The sequence below is a fragment of the Portunus trituberculatus genome, chromosome 14, assembly GCF_017591435.1.
Source record: "Portunus trituberculatus isolate SZX2019 chromosome 14, ASM1759143v1, whole genome shotgun sequence".
Classification (NCBI taxonomy): domain Eukaryota; kingdom Metazoa; phylum Arthropoda; class Malacostraca; order Decapoda; family Portunidae; genus Portunus; species Portunus trituberculatus.
This window is the reverse complement of record NC_059268.1, coordinates 4,047,251-4,061,220: the sequence shown is the minus strand read 5'-3', so window position 1 is coordinate 4,061,220 and position 13,970 is coordinate 4,047,251. Positions and strand designations below refer to the sequence as shown.

The 13,970-nt window shown below is 42.1% G+C and overlaps 1 protein-coding gene across 1 annotated transcript in view; it reads left to right on the top strand.

The window, feature by feature from the left end:
• Positions 1-13,970, top strand: part of LOC123503532 (ATP-dependent RNA helicase DHX8-like) — a 258,222-nt gene that overhangs the window by 203,200 nt on the left and 41,052 nt on the right. The window contains exon 9 of the mRNA XM_045253371.1: positions 7,754-7,921. Within this exon, the coding sequence (XP_045109306.1) occupies positions 7,754-7,921 (168 nt within the window). The remainder of the gene's footprint in view (positions 1-7,753; positions 7,922-13,970) is intronic.

Here is a 13,970-nt window from a genome sequence, read left to right as displayed (position 1 = left end):
TGTGGAAGAGCAGGGCCTCCACTTAAATCATCTGGAGGTTTTGGCAGTCTTTCGGGCTCTCCAGAGTTTTCAGCAGGCCTTGTCAGGATCAGTGGTGTCTGTGATGTCCAACAACTCAACAGTGGTCGCCTATCTCAGGAGGTCCTTGGGCACGCATTCCGAACCTCTGTCAGCCTTAGCAGAGATAGTTCTCCGGTGGTGCAAGAGCCGGTCCATCTCTCTGAGCCCTGTTTTCATTCCAGGACACTGCAAGTTTACAGGAAAGTCTTCCAGTTGTGGGGGTCTCCTCTGGTAGATCTGTTTGCCACAGCACTGACTTGTCGTCTGCCCCTGTATGTTTCTCCTCTTCCGGATCAGGAGGCCTGGCGACAGGATACGTTCTCTTTTTCATGGGATGGTCTGGATCTGTACGCCTTTCCACCGTTCGCTCTGATCTGCCGTGTCCTAGTGAGGGTTTGCGAGTCGCAGGCTGTGCATATGACACTAGTGGCTCCTCTTTGGCCTCAGGGAGACTGGTTTCCCCTGTTGCTGGACCTGCTCGTGGACAAGTCCTGGGTTCTTCCCATGTGGCAGTCTCTCCTTCAACAACCTCACCGTCCCCTCTTCCACGGTTCTCCAGAGAAGCTCCATCTTTACGCGTGGCAACTCTCCAGCGTCTCTTCCGAGCGTGAGGTTTTTCGTGCAAGGCTGCTAAATTCATGTCTCGACCAGTGAGGCAGTCCTCCGCCTCAGTTTACCAGGTGAAGTGGAGAGTCTTTTGTGGTTGGTGTGAGTCCAGGGGTTTGGATCCGTGCTCTGCCTCTGTAGTGCAGCTGGCAGACTTTTTCATTTTACTGTTTGAGTCAAAACGCCTGTCAGTGTTAGCAATTAGGGGTTATCGTTGTGCCCTAGCTCCTGTTCTGCGTCAGTCAGGCATAGACCTTTCCACTGATCCAAACCTTTCTTCTCTCTTCCTCTCCTTTGTGGTCTTTTGTCTCATGTTTCTTCTAGCGCTCGCATCAGCTTGTCAGGTTAGTGGGCTTCACAGCCTGTCAGCGGAGGTGCATCACTCCAAGGGTTGGATGTCCATGATCTTTTCCTTTGCCCCCGATTTCCTGGCTAAGACTCAGTGTCCGGGCCAGCATTCATTTGACGAATTCACAATTCCTGCTCTTCTTGATTTTGTTGGGGAGGATGAGGTAGACCTTCTTTGTCCGGTTTGGGCATCCATGAGTATCTTCGCAGGACTAGGGATTTTCAGGCAGGTTTGCCAAGATCTACAACATGGCAGGTTAGGAGGTGTTTGTGAAAACCGCCCTGGTTAACCTAATCTCCACAACGCCTTATATCCTGGTGTGCAAGAGCCATGCATCACTTGTGAACACCTTGAGGTGGTTAGGATGGAGGAGGGAGGAGGGAGTGGTTGCCAGATCTAGGGAAGCCCTCAACTACTTTTGGTGCTTGGAGCCCCCTCCACCTGCTTGCTGCATGCAACCTTCCCCATCCCTCTTAGACCTGGAGAAACAATTCTTTAAAGCCATTTTTATGGCTTTCAATGATGCCTGTAAGGACTATACCTATGTTATCACCAATCTGTGGGCCTGGAGGAGGGAGGCCTACCTGAACTGCCTCAGGTCCATCTCACAGGTGGAGAAGGGCACCCTTTGGAGGTCCCTTATCTTCTTCCCCCTCCTTTTTGATGAGGACAAACTTCAGGAGGCTCTTCATTCCTCTAAGAGCAACACTGATATGGCTCTTCCCGAGGCCACGATCACGGCCTTGGCACAACCATATCCTGCTCCCGGCACATTGTTGGTGGAACGTGATTTGTGGCCGCCTTCTGCTCCTTCCACAAGGCCCAATACCTTGACCACCCGAAGACTGGCCCCGTCTTTTCACCCAAAGGATTTCCGGGGTGGAGTCTTCCTTATGTAGCAGTGGGTTGGGAGGTTGGTGGGGGGGGGGCAAGTCCTTTCACAAGTGATGACCTTCCCCATCAGGGAACAGTTGCAGTCTGTCTGGCCCAGAGATGGGAAGGGTGGCAGAGAAGTGGGTCCTTTACATCATGAGGAAGGATATAGCATCCCCTTCTCTACCCCTCCATCCCTTACCAGCCACTTCAGGGACTTCAGAGGCTATACTCTGGGATCCCTCAAAGGACAAGCCCTTAAGTTGGAGCTCCATCAACTGAGGAACAAAGGTGCCATAGAGGGTGCACCTCCTACCCCTGGCTTCTACAACCACATGTTGGTGGATCTAGAGCAGTGGTTCCCAACCTGTGGTACGCGTACCACTAGTGGTACGCGAGGGCCTTCCAGGTGGTACGCGAGCACTTTCGGGGTCATGAACGATTTTAGTTATTTTTTACTTCACAAAAATGTTTACTGCCTATGGCCCTAACATAAAACGACGAGGCGTCTCTTTGAACTGAGGGATGAACTCCTCGTATTCTTCACGGAAAAGGAACATGATTTTCAGAAAGATCTGGAGGACGAGGAGTTTATCTCAAGGTTGGCCTACCTGTCGGACATTTTTGGAGCCCTCAACCACTTAAACTTGTCGTTCCAAGGGCCCAACTGCACTGTCACAGAGTTCATCTCGAAGCTGGAAGCATTTGCCCGGAAGTTGGATCTGTGGATGAAGAACGTGGAGAGCAAACGCTACGGAATGTTCGAACTCCTGACTACCCTTGAGAGCGAGCCCAGTGATGAATTAGCCCAAGAAATCGTCCATCACCTCTCACTGCTCAAGGCTGAATTGAAGCATTATTTCCCGGATGTGACATGTTGTGCCTACATTGCCAATCCGTTCTCCGTTGATCCAGCCAATCAGCCTGTCGGGACCGGGGAACAAGAGGAACTCATAGACATCCAGGCTGATGAGACAGCAAAGACGAAGCACAAAGAATGCTCACCTTTAAACTTCTGGGTAAGCATGGCCTCCTCGTACCAAACGTTAGCCCGTCACGCTGTTCCCCAGCTACTGATTTTCCCCTCGACGTGGGAGTGCGAACAGGGGGTTCTCAGCCTTCATGACCATCAAGTCGAAGAGCCGGAACCGTCTTGCTGCTCCCGGGCATGATTTCCGATGTGCTGTGAGCAAAGTCATGCCCCGCATTGACCAGCTGGTGGAGAAGAAGCAGATGCAGCCCTCGCATTGAGTTGAATTTTTTTTAGTTCATTTGTGTGTTCTACTTGTAAAATTATGGTAAATAAAGTAATATCTGATCGAATTGAGTTTCTCTGGAACCAGGTGGTACGCGGCGACTGTACAGGACCTCCAAGTGGTACTAGATCACTAAAAGGTTGGGAACCACTGATCTAGAGGCTACCAGGGGCTTCAGGCCCATCGTCAATTTCTTCATACTTAACACCCACATCATCACCACCAACTTGTAGATGGAGACTGTAAGGACAGTCACGTCTGCAATAAGTCAGGGTGACTGGATGGTGTCTTTGGATCTGGAAGATGCCTACCTGCGGGTCCCTATTCACCCGGACAGCTGGCACTTCCTGCGCTTTACCTGTGGGAGCATCCACCTTCAGTTTTGGATGCTTTGCTTTGGCCTTTTTCCCATCATTATTCGTCTCATGGCTCCTGTCTCCACAGAGTTCCATCACCAGGGCTTCCACATCCTCCGTTACCTGGACGATTGGTTGGTTCGGTCTTCATTGACAGATGAAGCTCGGAGAGCCACAATCAGTCTCCTTTGGCTAATTCTTCCAAATCTTTTAGGAAAACTGCAGTTCCAGTGGGCCTTTTTTTCTAATATTTTGTTGCCCTTGACAGTTCTCCCTTTTGCATAAAAAATGAAAAAAACCTGGTCTTCTTTGGGGATTTGTATAAATTGGGGAAAGTTCTCCCTGACACTATAACAGATGACCTTCCTTAGGATAGTGATTCACTCCACCCTTTTGAAGGTTTTTCCTGACACGGAAGGATACAGAACCTACAAGACACAATTGTCTCCTTCCTCAGCTACCAGTTGCCTCCTGCAAGGGACTGGATGAGACTTCTCTGACACTTGTCTTCTCTCATTCATCTGGTTCCGGGGTCGAGGAGGAGAATGTACCTTCTACAAATCCAACTCAACCAGCAGTGGGACAGACATTAAGTGGCAGATGACCATCCTGTCAGCTGGGATACCAGCTACTGGAGAGATCTGGAGTGGTGGCTAGAGACCCAGAACTTGGAGCAGGGTCAACCCCTCCAGTTGGCCATCCCAGACCTCTTTCTTTACACAAATGCCTCAAACGACAGGTGGGATGTATCCCTCCTCCAGGAGTCAGTGTGTGGCCTCTAAGACAGCCAGAAGAGGCTCCTCCACATCAATGTTTTGGAACTCAGGACAATATGTCTGGAGTTTCTTCACTTGCAGAGGTATTGAGGGATTTGGTGGTTGTCATTTTCTCCGACAATACCACAGCTCTGGCTTTCCTGAACAGGGAAGGGGGTACTCACTCCAGCCTTCTCAATAACAAGGCACAAGAGATCCTGGACTAGGCAGATGCCCATTCAGTGCAGATACTAACTCAGTTTCTCAGAGGTTCAGTCAATGTAGTGGCAGACTGCCCAAGCAGACAACACCAGGTCATGTCCACAGAATGGACACATGTATGCGTGCTGCCAGTTGTGGCGGGTGTGGGGCTACCTGATGATGGATCTCTTCGCTGCACAGGTCAACTACAGGATCCCAAACTTTGTATCCTCTTTTCAGGATCCTGCAGCCATAGCCACAGATGTCTTCCTCTACAACTATGACAACCAGGATCTGTATGCCTTCCCTTCACTTCCCCCCATCAGAAAAGTGCTCAATAGCTTTGGGCATCCAGAAACACAAGATTCATCCCGGTAGCACTGTACTAACCCCAGAAAGAGTGGTTTCCAAACCTGTTGGGGACATTGATAGAGCCACCCAGATGCCTTCCCCTCAGATGGGATCTTCTGAGACAACCTCACTCCCACTGGTTCCAGCTCGGTCTCCGCGTGCTTCAGCTGACAGGGTAGAGACTGTCAAACGATTTTTGAGACATAGGGGCTTCTCTGCTAAGTTTGTAAGTTTCTTAGCTTATCCTAAGAGATCCTCCACTACTTTAGATTATCAACACAAGTAGAAGAGGTACAGGAGATGGTGCCAAGACAACTGGCACACCATTTCCAATCTCATGGTCCAGAAAGTCACTGATTTTCAGGTTTATTTGCGACAAGTCTGTCGTCTTTCAGCCTCTTCTGTCAAAGGTTACAAGGCCATGCTCAATAGTGTGTATGCAGTCAAGGGGTTGGACCTCAACAATGACCTGGTTTTGTGGCATATTATCAGGACTAACTCTTCCCAGCCACACTTGAATTTAGTCCTTTGCCACTTGACCAGGGCTTCTTTTGAACCTCTTAGGCTTTTGTCCATGAGAGACCTTACCAGGAAGACCCTCTTCCTTCTTGTACTTGCAACAGCCCAGAAAGTAGGAGAGATCCAAGCCCTCTCACACAGGACTAGCTGGCAAGTGTAGGATCTTTTGGTCTACTATTTCCCAGAGTTTATTGCCAAGATAGATACAGAAGCCCACACTACTTTGCAGGAATTTAGTATTAAGAGCTTTGCATCCTTAGTGGGACCAGAGGATGAGAAGCAATTCTTATGCTCTGTTTAGGCACTAAGTCATTACTTACATTGGACGGCTTCAACTATGAGACCTAGGAACCTGTTCCTTGCTGTTAAGTGTCTGTCCAGACCTATGTCAAAGGCCATGATACCATCTGGGATAACATCAAAGAAGCTCATGCTGCCATCCCTGACTCTACCTGTCTCAAGTTTAAGTTTTGGGCATATGACATCCATGGCATTGCTACCTCCATGCTTATGTGGAAGAACTGCTCTGTCCCCTTTATTCTGAGAGCAGCCCACTGGAGGACATATTCAGTCTTTGCTGACCATTACCTCCATGATATAGTGAGATAGGAGGGAGATATCTTCACCTTGGGCCCAGGCATTTTGGCTGGCCACATAGTATGATGACTAGTTGTGGTCGACATCGCACAGGAAGGCCACCCAGACTGCTTTTCATGGGGACACTCTAGTATAAGCCTGCCACATTTGGATTGGGATAAGGGGTCGGTAGCGAAGTCTTATCACCTTTCTTAGGCTCACCCTCTAGGACTGGGGTCTAAGAGCACCCTTAGAGCACTCTACATTGGTTGCCTTGGACTCTCTTTGGTTTTTGAGACACAAAGGTCACGGAAAACTCCCATGTTCCCAGCTGCATTCTCCAGCACCCTCTCTACTTTGTCTCAATCAAAGGTTAGTGTCTCCACAATGGACAGTCATTTCACCCTCTACGCCTAGCATACCATTTTGACTGCCTCCTCCCTCAGTGTTGGAGTCTGCTAATCTTTTATATGAAAAACGGGTGTCTGTGATAGAAATGTGATTTTTAGAACTAAAATTAACTTCTTCACTTACCTGTTTTTCATACAAAAACAAGTATCCTCCCTTCCCCCCGTCAGTCTGATTCTTAACACGAGAATTAACTGAGGTGGCGCACAGCTGATACCCTCAGCAGCACCAGGGCACTGTGCTGCCAGGCATAGCAGAATTTTTTATTTCATTGGAAGGAAGTAAGAAACAAGTGAATTAGTAAAACAGCTAATTTTTTTTTATCAGAAACAGGTAAGTGAAGAACTTAAGTTTAGTTAAAAAAAAATTACATATCCTCACTTGCCCAACAACATTCAAACAGAAATTCATAATTTTTGGGCCGCCGTGGTACAGTGGAACTATGCGTGCTTTGGGGTCCGAGGGGTCTCGGGTTCGAATTCTGTCCACTGTCCGAGTGTAGGTTGGGCTTCCTCAAGTGGGGCAACAGTTTCCTAGCGGGTGAGCTTTGAGATACGAGGTACCCCAAAAAAGTATCCCCTTTAGCCCATAAATTCTTGTAAAAAGCCCACATTGTATAAAAAAAACAAAAGCAAAAACTAGTAATTCACACCAGCAGACCACTCTCTCTCTCTCTCTCTCTCTCTCTCTCTCTCTCTCTCTCTCTCTCTCTCTCTCTCTCTCTCTCTCTCTCTCTCTCTCTCTCTCTCTCTCTCTCTCTCTCTCTCTCTCTCTCTCTCTCTCTCTCTCTCTCTCCCTCTCTCTGTGGAAGTTTCATTATCTTCACTTGCCCGATAACATTCAAACAGAAAGGCATGGTTAGCATTTCACTTTGGCAGGCCACAGGTCCAACCAGACCAGGATTCCAAATTACCATTAGGGTAATTCTAGTGACCCCAACAGGCAGGTTGTTGCCACTCTTCACCTTATTACAAGTTTTGTAAATTGTAGACAAACAAAAGTTACAATGGTATCTAGCTTGTTTATTTTGGCTTGTTAATCATGTCATATGTGTATTCGTCCACATGGCCACTTAGAAACTATGTATTCTTTCTTTTGAAAACTGCTGTTACAGTCTAAAAAAATTGGTTAGCGTCTGACTAGTCTGTTATTGAGCGAAATCCATAACTGTGAGGTCCATTATTGCAAAGTACCACTGTATTTTGATTCAGTAAAGGCAACAGCCTCAGGCAAAAGGGAAGCATCAGCTTTTTTGCTAGAATGTTATAATTATCTAGTCTAGTAATGTATTGAATATCAAATTCTGGAGGTTCATGGTGGCTGAGGTGGGGTTAAATAAGTATTTTATATAAAATACAGTTGTAGACAAGACTGCAGAGTTAAGATATAGATTTTGTGGATATAGACACAACTGCAGATAATTTTTTTCATATTTATTTGCAGAGATGAGATGTTGCCCACAAGTGTACCAGACATCCAAAGAACTAACTTAGCATCAACAGTGCTCCAGCTGAAAGCAATGGGAATAAATGATCTTTTAGGTTTTGACTTTATGGACCCGCCACCCACAGATGCCATGGTTATGGCACTAGAAACACTTCACTCTCTCAGGTATGTTTTACAGTTCAATGTTTGTTTTGTAAATTCAATACCTGAATTCATTAAGATAGCTGAAGTGTGTCTAGTTTTGTAAATCCTTTAATTTATCTCAGCAAACTGATTTCACAAAGTGTTTTTGAAACTTGTCATAGCTCCAAAACTTCAGGTTGCTCTGAGCATCCATAAGAGAGTTATATATGTATGTATATATATATATATATATATATATATATATATATATATATATATATATATATAGAGAGAGAGAGAGAGAGAGAGAGAGAGAGAGAGAGAGAGAGAGAGAGAGAGAGAGAGAGAGAGAGAGAGAGAGATACATACATACATACACACATACATACATACATAAATACAGACACACACACACACACACACTAAAATAAGACCTAAATTGGAATATGCAGGAGTTGTGTGGACCTCCATAAAAAGAAACACATAAGGAAATTGGAGAAACTACAAAAAATGGCTACAAGAATGGTTCCAGAATTTAAAGGGATGACATATGAGGAGAGACTAAAAGCTATGGTTCTACCAACTCTGAAACAGAGAAGAGAGAGAGGGGATCTGATACAAGTTTATAAATTGATTAACGGAATGGATCAAGTGGATAATGAGAAACTAATCCTGAGAGAAGAATATGACATTAGAAGCACAAGATCGCATAGTAAGAAACTGAGGAAGGGAAGATGTCTGAGAGATGTTAAAAAATATAGTTTCCTGCAAAGATGTTTTTGAGACTTGAAACAATTTGAGTGAGGAAGTGGTGTCAGCAACAAGTGTGCATAGTTTTAAAGAGAAATTGGATAAGTGTAGATATGGAGACGGGGCCACATGAGCATAAAGCCTGTAAAACTACAACTAGGTAAATACAACTAGGTAAATATACACACACAGTGATGGACAAGTATTGAAATGAAACTGAGATCACAAGTAGAAGTGGAAGAACTACTAACGAGAGCAAGAAAACTAACTCATTCAGATGTATACAAAGATGTATGGATAAAAAGAGACATGAATTTGTTAGAGAGTAAAAGATTGAAAGAATTGAGAAACGAAGTGAAAAAAAGAAATGATAAATGTACAGAGACCAAGAAAAAAAAGTTTTTTTTGAAAGTTTGGAACATGAGACAAATGAAATGGTACATCAAGTAAAGAGAAGAAAGAGCAGAGGAGGAAATAAGGGGAAATGTGGAAAATTAAAAGTTGCTTATATAAACGGACTCGTCTCAGGGATAAATTAATTGAACGACTTTATTAAAGAGGTGAGCCTGACATAATGGGGATCACAGAAACCAAATTAAAAATCAACTGACACTAAACCCCATTGGGAATGGGCAGTACAATATCTATATGAAAAATAGAGAAGCAAAACAGGGTGGAGGAGTGATGATACTAAGCAAAAAAAAACCTAAAGGTATTGAACGTGAATTATGGCAGAAACAGTGCAGAAATTATATCAGTTGTAGTTGAGAAAAATTATATGGAGAAGAGAGAATTTGTAGTCTGCTATGTACCACCCAAGACAAGATCTTGGAGTGTAGTAGAATAGGGGAAGTTTTGAAAGATACTAAATGCTCACTAATTGAAATATTAGAAAAGAAAAGAAATACTGTAATAATGGGGGACTTCAACTGTAAGTAAGTGCACGGGAAAGATATGACTACAGAGAGAAATGAGGATTCATGGGATTACACGTTACTGGAGTTAACTGTGGAATATACAATGACACAATGGATTCAAGAAAACACCAGATTTAGGAACAGTGAAGAGCCATCGAGACTGGATTTATTATTTACAACGGAACCTGAAATTGTGGATGGGGTAGATTATAAGACACCTTTGGCAATAAGTGACCATGTACTAATAGTAGCAACCTTCAAGGAAGTGATTTAAAAAGAACAGAATGAAAAACATAAAAAAGGAAGATTGACATATAGAAAAACAAAGTTTAGAGAAAAAGACTTTTCCAAAAGATAGACTGGACTAAATTTGGCAACCAGGCAGGAGTGGAGGAAAAGTGGATGACATTTAAAGAAATTTATAATGATGGAATGAATAGGTATATCCTGAGACTGAAAATTAAAGATAAATATAACATAACATAACATAAATAATAGGATAACAAAGGGCCACCAGGGCCCATCTAGGTTATCCTGTATCAGTCGCATAGCGACCTCATCATCAGTACTTAAAGATACACTTACAAGTATACTCATATAAGGAAGTATGGTTTAATAGAAAATGTGAAGAAGCAAGAGATAGAATGGATAGAATGTGGAAGATATGGAGAAAAGACAAATATCCAAGGAAGTGGCAAGTCTGTATCAGAGAAAGGAACAACTATGTTAAAATACGAAGAGAGGAAAAGAAAAACTATGAGAAAAACATAATAGAAAAATGCAAAGATCAGCCAAAGATCTTTTATAGATATATAAACAAAAAGTTGAAAAACAAACACAAAATAGAGAAACTAGTTTATGAAAATAATGAATACAGTGATGAATTGGAAATGGCTGAAATAATGAACAGACACTTTCAAGAAGTTTTTACAAGAGAAAAAACATTAATTACGAAGAACTAGGAAATAAATCTCCTGCGATGAGAGACATCGTTATTTCGGAGCAGGAAATAATGATATAACTAAGAAATTTAGATGTAAGAAAATCACACGGTCTGGATGGAATTGCAAATTGGATATTGAAAGAGTGGAGAGAAGAGGTGGCAAATAAGGTATACAATATAATAAAAATGTTCTATTAAAAAGGAAAGAGTACCAGAGGACTGGAAAAAAGCCAATATTGTGCTAATATATAAAGGAGGAAATAAAGATAACCCAACAAATTACAGGCCAGTGTCCCTAACAAGTACAATAGCTAAAATATGTGAATGTGTGATCAAAGAAAGATGGACCAAACATTTGGAAGAAAAAAATATAATTAATGTAAGAATTTGGCTTTACAAAAGGAAGATCATGCGTAACAAGCCTTATATGCTTTTACTCGAGTCATAGACATAACACAGGAAAGAGATGGATGGGTTGACAGTGTATTTTTAAATTTATAAAAACCATTTGATAAAGTTCCACACGGAAAATTAATAAGAAAACTTGAAGATATAGGGGGAATAAAAGGAAAATTGCTGGAATGGATGAAGGATTTCCTAACTGGAAAAACTATGAGAGTGACAGTTAGAGATAGGGAGTCCACCTGGAAGGAAGTTATAAGTTGTTTTCTGCAAGGTTCTGTATTGGCCCCAATTATGTTTGCAATATACATAAATGACATGGATGAAGGAATAGAAAGCTATGAGTTTCTTTGCAGATGATGCAAAACTTTTAAAGAAAGTTGGGTCGCAAGATAATGGTAGAACTCTACAGCAGGACTTAGATAGATTATGAGAATGGAGCAAAAGATGGGAGATGGAATTCAACATTAAGAAATGTAGCATAATGGAATTTGGGAAGAGCAAAAATAGGATAACAAGACAATATAAACTTGGAGAAGAGAAGATTAAGGAGGTGGAAAGTGAAAAGGACCTGGGAGTTCTCATAACAAAGGAAATTTCCCCCAATAAACGTATAAATAAAATTGTTGGTGAGACCTACAACTTACTGAGAAATATTAGAATTGCATTCTCATATATTGATGATGATATGGTGAAAAGTTATTGGTAACCTTGGTCAGACCACGACTGGAGTATGCAGCAGTACTGTGGTCACCTAACATGAGGAAGAATATCAGGAAAATTGAAAGGATATAAAGAGCGGCCACCAAACTGGCCCCAACCTTGTCGGCTCTTATGTATGAAAAGAGACTGGAGAGACTGGAATTACCAACACTGGAGCAGAGAAAAGAAAGAGGCGACCTGTTGACCATCTACAGAATAATGAATAATATGGAGCTTCCCGATAGGATTGACCTGCTAAAGAGGGACAGAAGGGACACAAGAGGGCATGGATTAAAACTCAGAAAAGACAAGTACAGAAGAGACTTCAAGAAAAACAGCTTCCCCCATAGAGTGATAGATATATGGAATGGACTGGACAGAGAGGTGGTGTGTGCAAAATTTCATACACGACTTTAAGAGAAAATTAGACACTAAGATATAGAGACGGGACAACATGAGCATAGGCTCTCTTCCCGTAAAATACAACTAGGTAAATACACACACACACACACACACACACACACACACAAAACAACAAAACTTAGAGAAACAGAAGGCTGCAAGGATATCTATATAAAGAAAAATAGAAATGAGGAAGAAAGGAAGAGATACAATGAACTGGCAGCAGCAGTAAGGGAAAAGAATAATGAAAGGTCAGAAGAGGAGAAGAAGGCATTTTTTTTGGAGAATTCTAGGAGACAGGATAAGGAAATGGTATATAAACGAGAAGGAAGAGAAAAAAGTGGAACAAGTTTAACTAAAAATGATAAAGGCAAAAGACTAAAATGATGTATACGAACATAGATGGGGTTTTATCAAGTAAATTAGAATTAAGAGATTACATAAGGAAAGAAAATCCAGATATTGTATGCCTGGCTGAAACAAAACTAAATAAGGCAATCAAAATAGACTTGGATAATAGGTATAATGTATGGAGAAGAGACAGAGTGGGTAAAGGAGGAGGAGGAGTCATGATAATGTTAAGGAAGGAGATAGTGATAAATGAAATGGAATGTGGGAAGGAAAAGCAGAAGTATTGTGCATATTAATAAAAAGAGTTAACAATCATTGTAACATATGTGCCACCAAAACAAATTCATGGACCAATCAAGAATATAAAGACATGATAGATGACACAATAAGGAGTCTAATGAGAATCGTTAAAGAAAGGAGAAAAGTGATATTAGTAGGAGATTTCAACTGTAAAGAAGTGGACTGGGAAAATTATGAAAGTGGTATGGGGAAGAAGCCTGGGAGAAAGATTCTTGAACCTAATGATAGACAATATGATGGACCAGAGAGTAAAGGAATGCACAAGATTCAGAGGAAACGACGAGCCGGCGAGATTGGACCTAGTTTTTACAAGGGTATACAAATGAATGATGATATAAGATATAAGTGCCCATTGGGAAAGAGTGACCATGCAATATTAGAAATAGATATAGAAGAAGGAAAGGAAGATAGAGACGATTCATACAAAGGAGACCGATTAAATTACAGAAAGGCTGATATTGAGAATCTCAAGAACTATTTTAAAACGTAGACTGGGAGGAGATGGAAAACTCAGAGACAATGCAAGACAAATATAACTTATTTTTGGAAATATACAAAACAGGAGTCAGGAATATGTCCCAAAATATAGACCAAAAGAAGAAGGAAAGAAAGATTGGTTTAATGCAAGGTGTGCTAGGGCAAAGGAGAAAAGAGATGGAGCATGGAAAAGGTGGAGGAGAAATAGAATCCAACAAACAAGGAAAACTTCAAGGCAGCGAGAAATGAATATGTTAAGGTGAGGAAGGAAGAGGAAAAGAACTTGAAAAGATATTGTCGAAAAATGTAAGGAGCAACCAAAATTGTTCTATAGATTCATAAATGGAAAAATTAGGCAAAAGAAACAATAGAAAGGTTAAAAGGAGAGAACGGGATGGTGGAAGACCCAAAAGTATGGCAGAACTATTAAATAAAAATTCCAGGAGGTCTTTACTAAAGAATCCAAATTTGAGAGGCCACAGGGTAATAGAGAGACAATCTATATGAAAGAGATTAAAGTAACCAAGCTTGAAATAAAAGAGTTAATGAAGGAACTGGATGAAGAGAAGGCAATGGGACCGGATGAAGTCTCAGGCAGAATACTGAAAGAATGTAGGGAAGAACTAGCAAGTCCTATATACAACATCATAAAATGCTCAATAGAAAATGGAACAGTGCCAGTAGAATGGAAAAGAGCTGAGGTGGTTCCCATATATAAGAGCGGAAGGAAGGAAGAACCTTTAAATTACAGACCGGTATCACTAACTAGTGTAATATGCAAGATGTGTGAAAGAATAATAAAGAAACAATGGATCGAGTTCCTTGAAGACAACAAATTAATATCAAA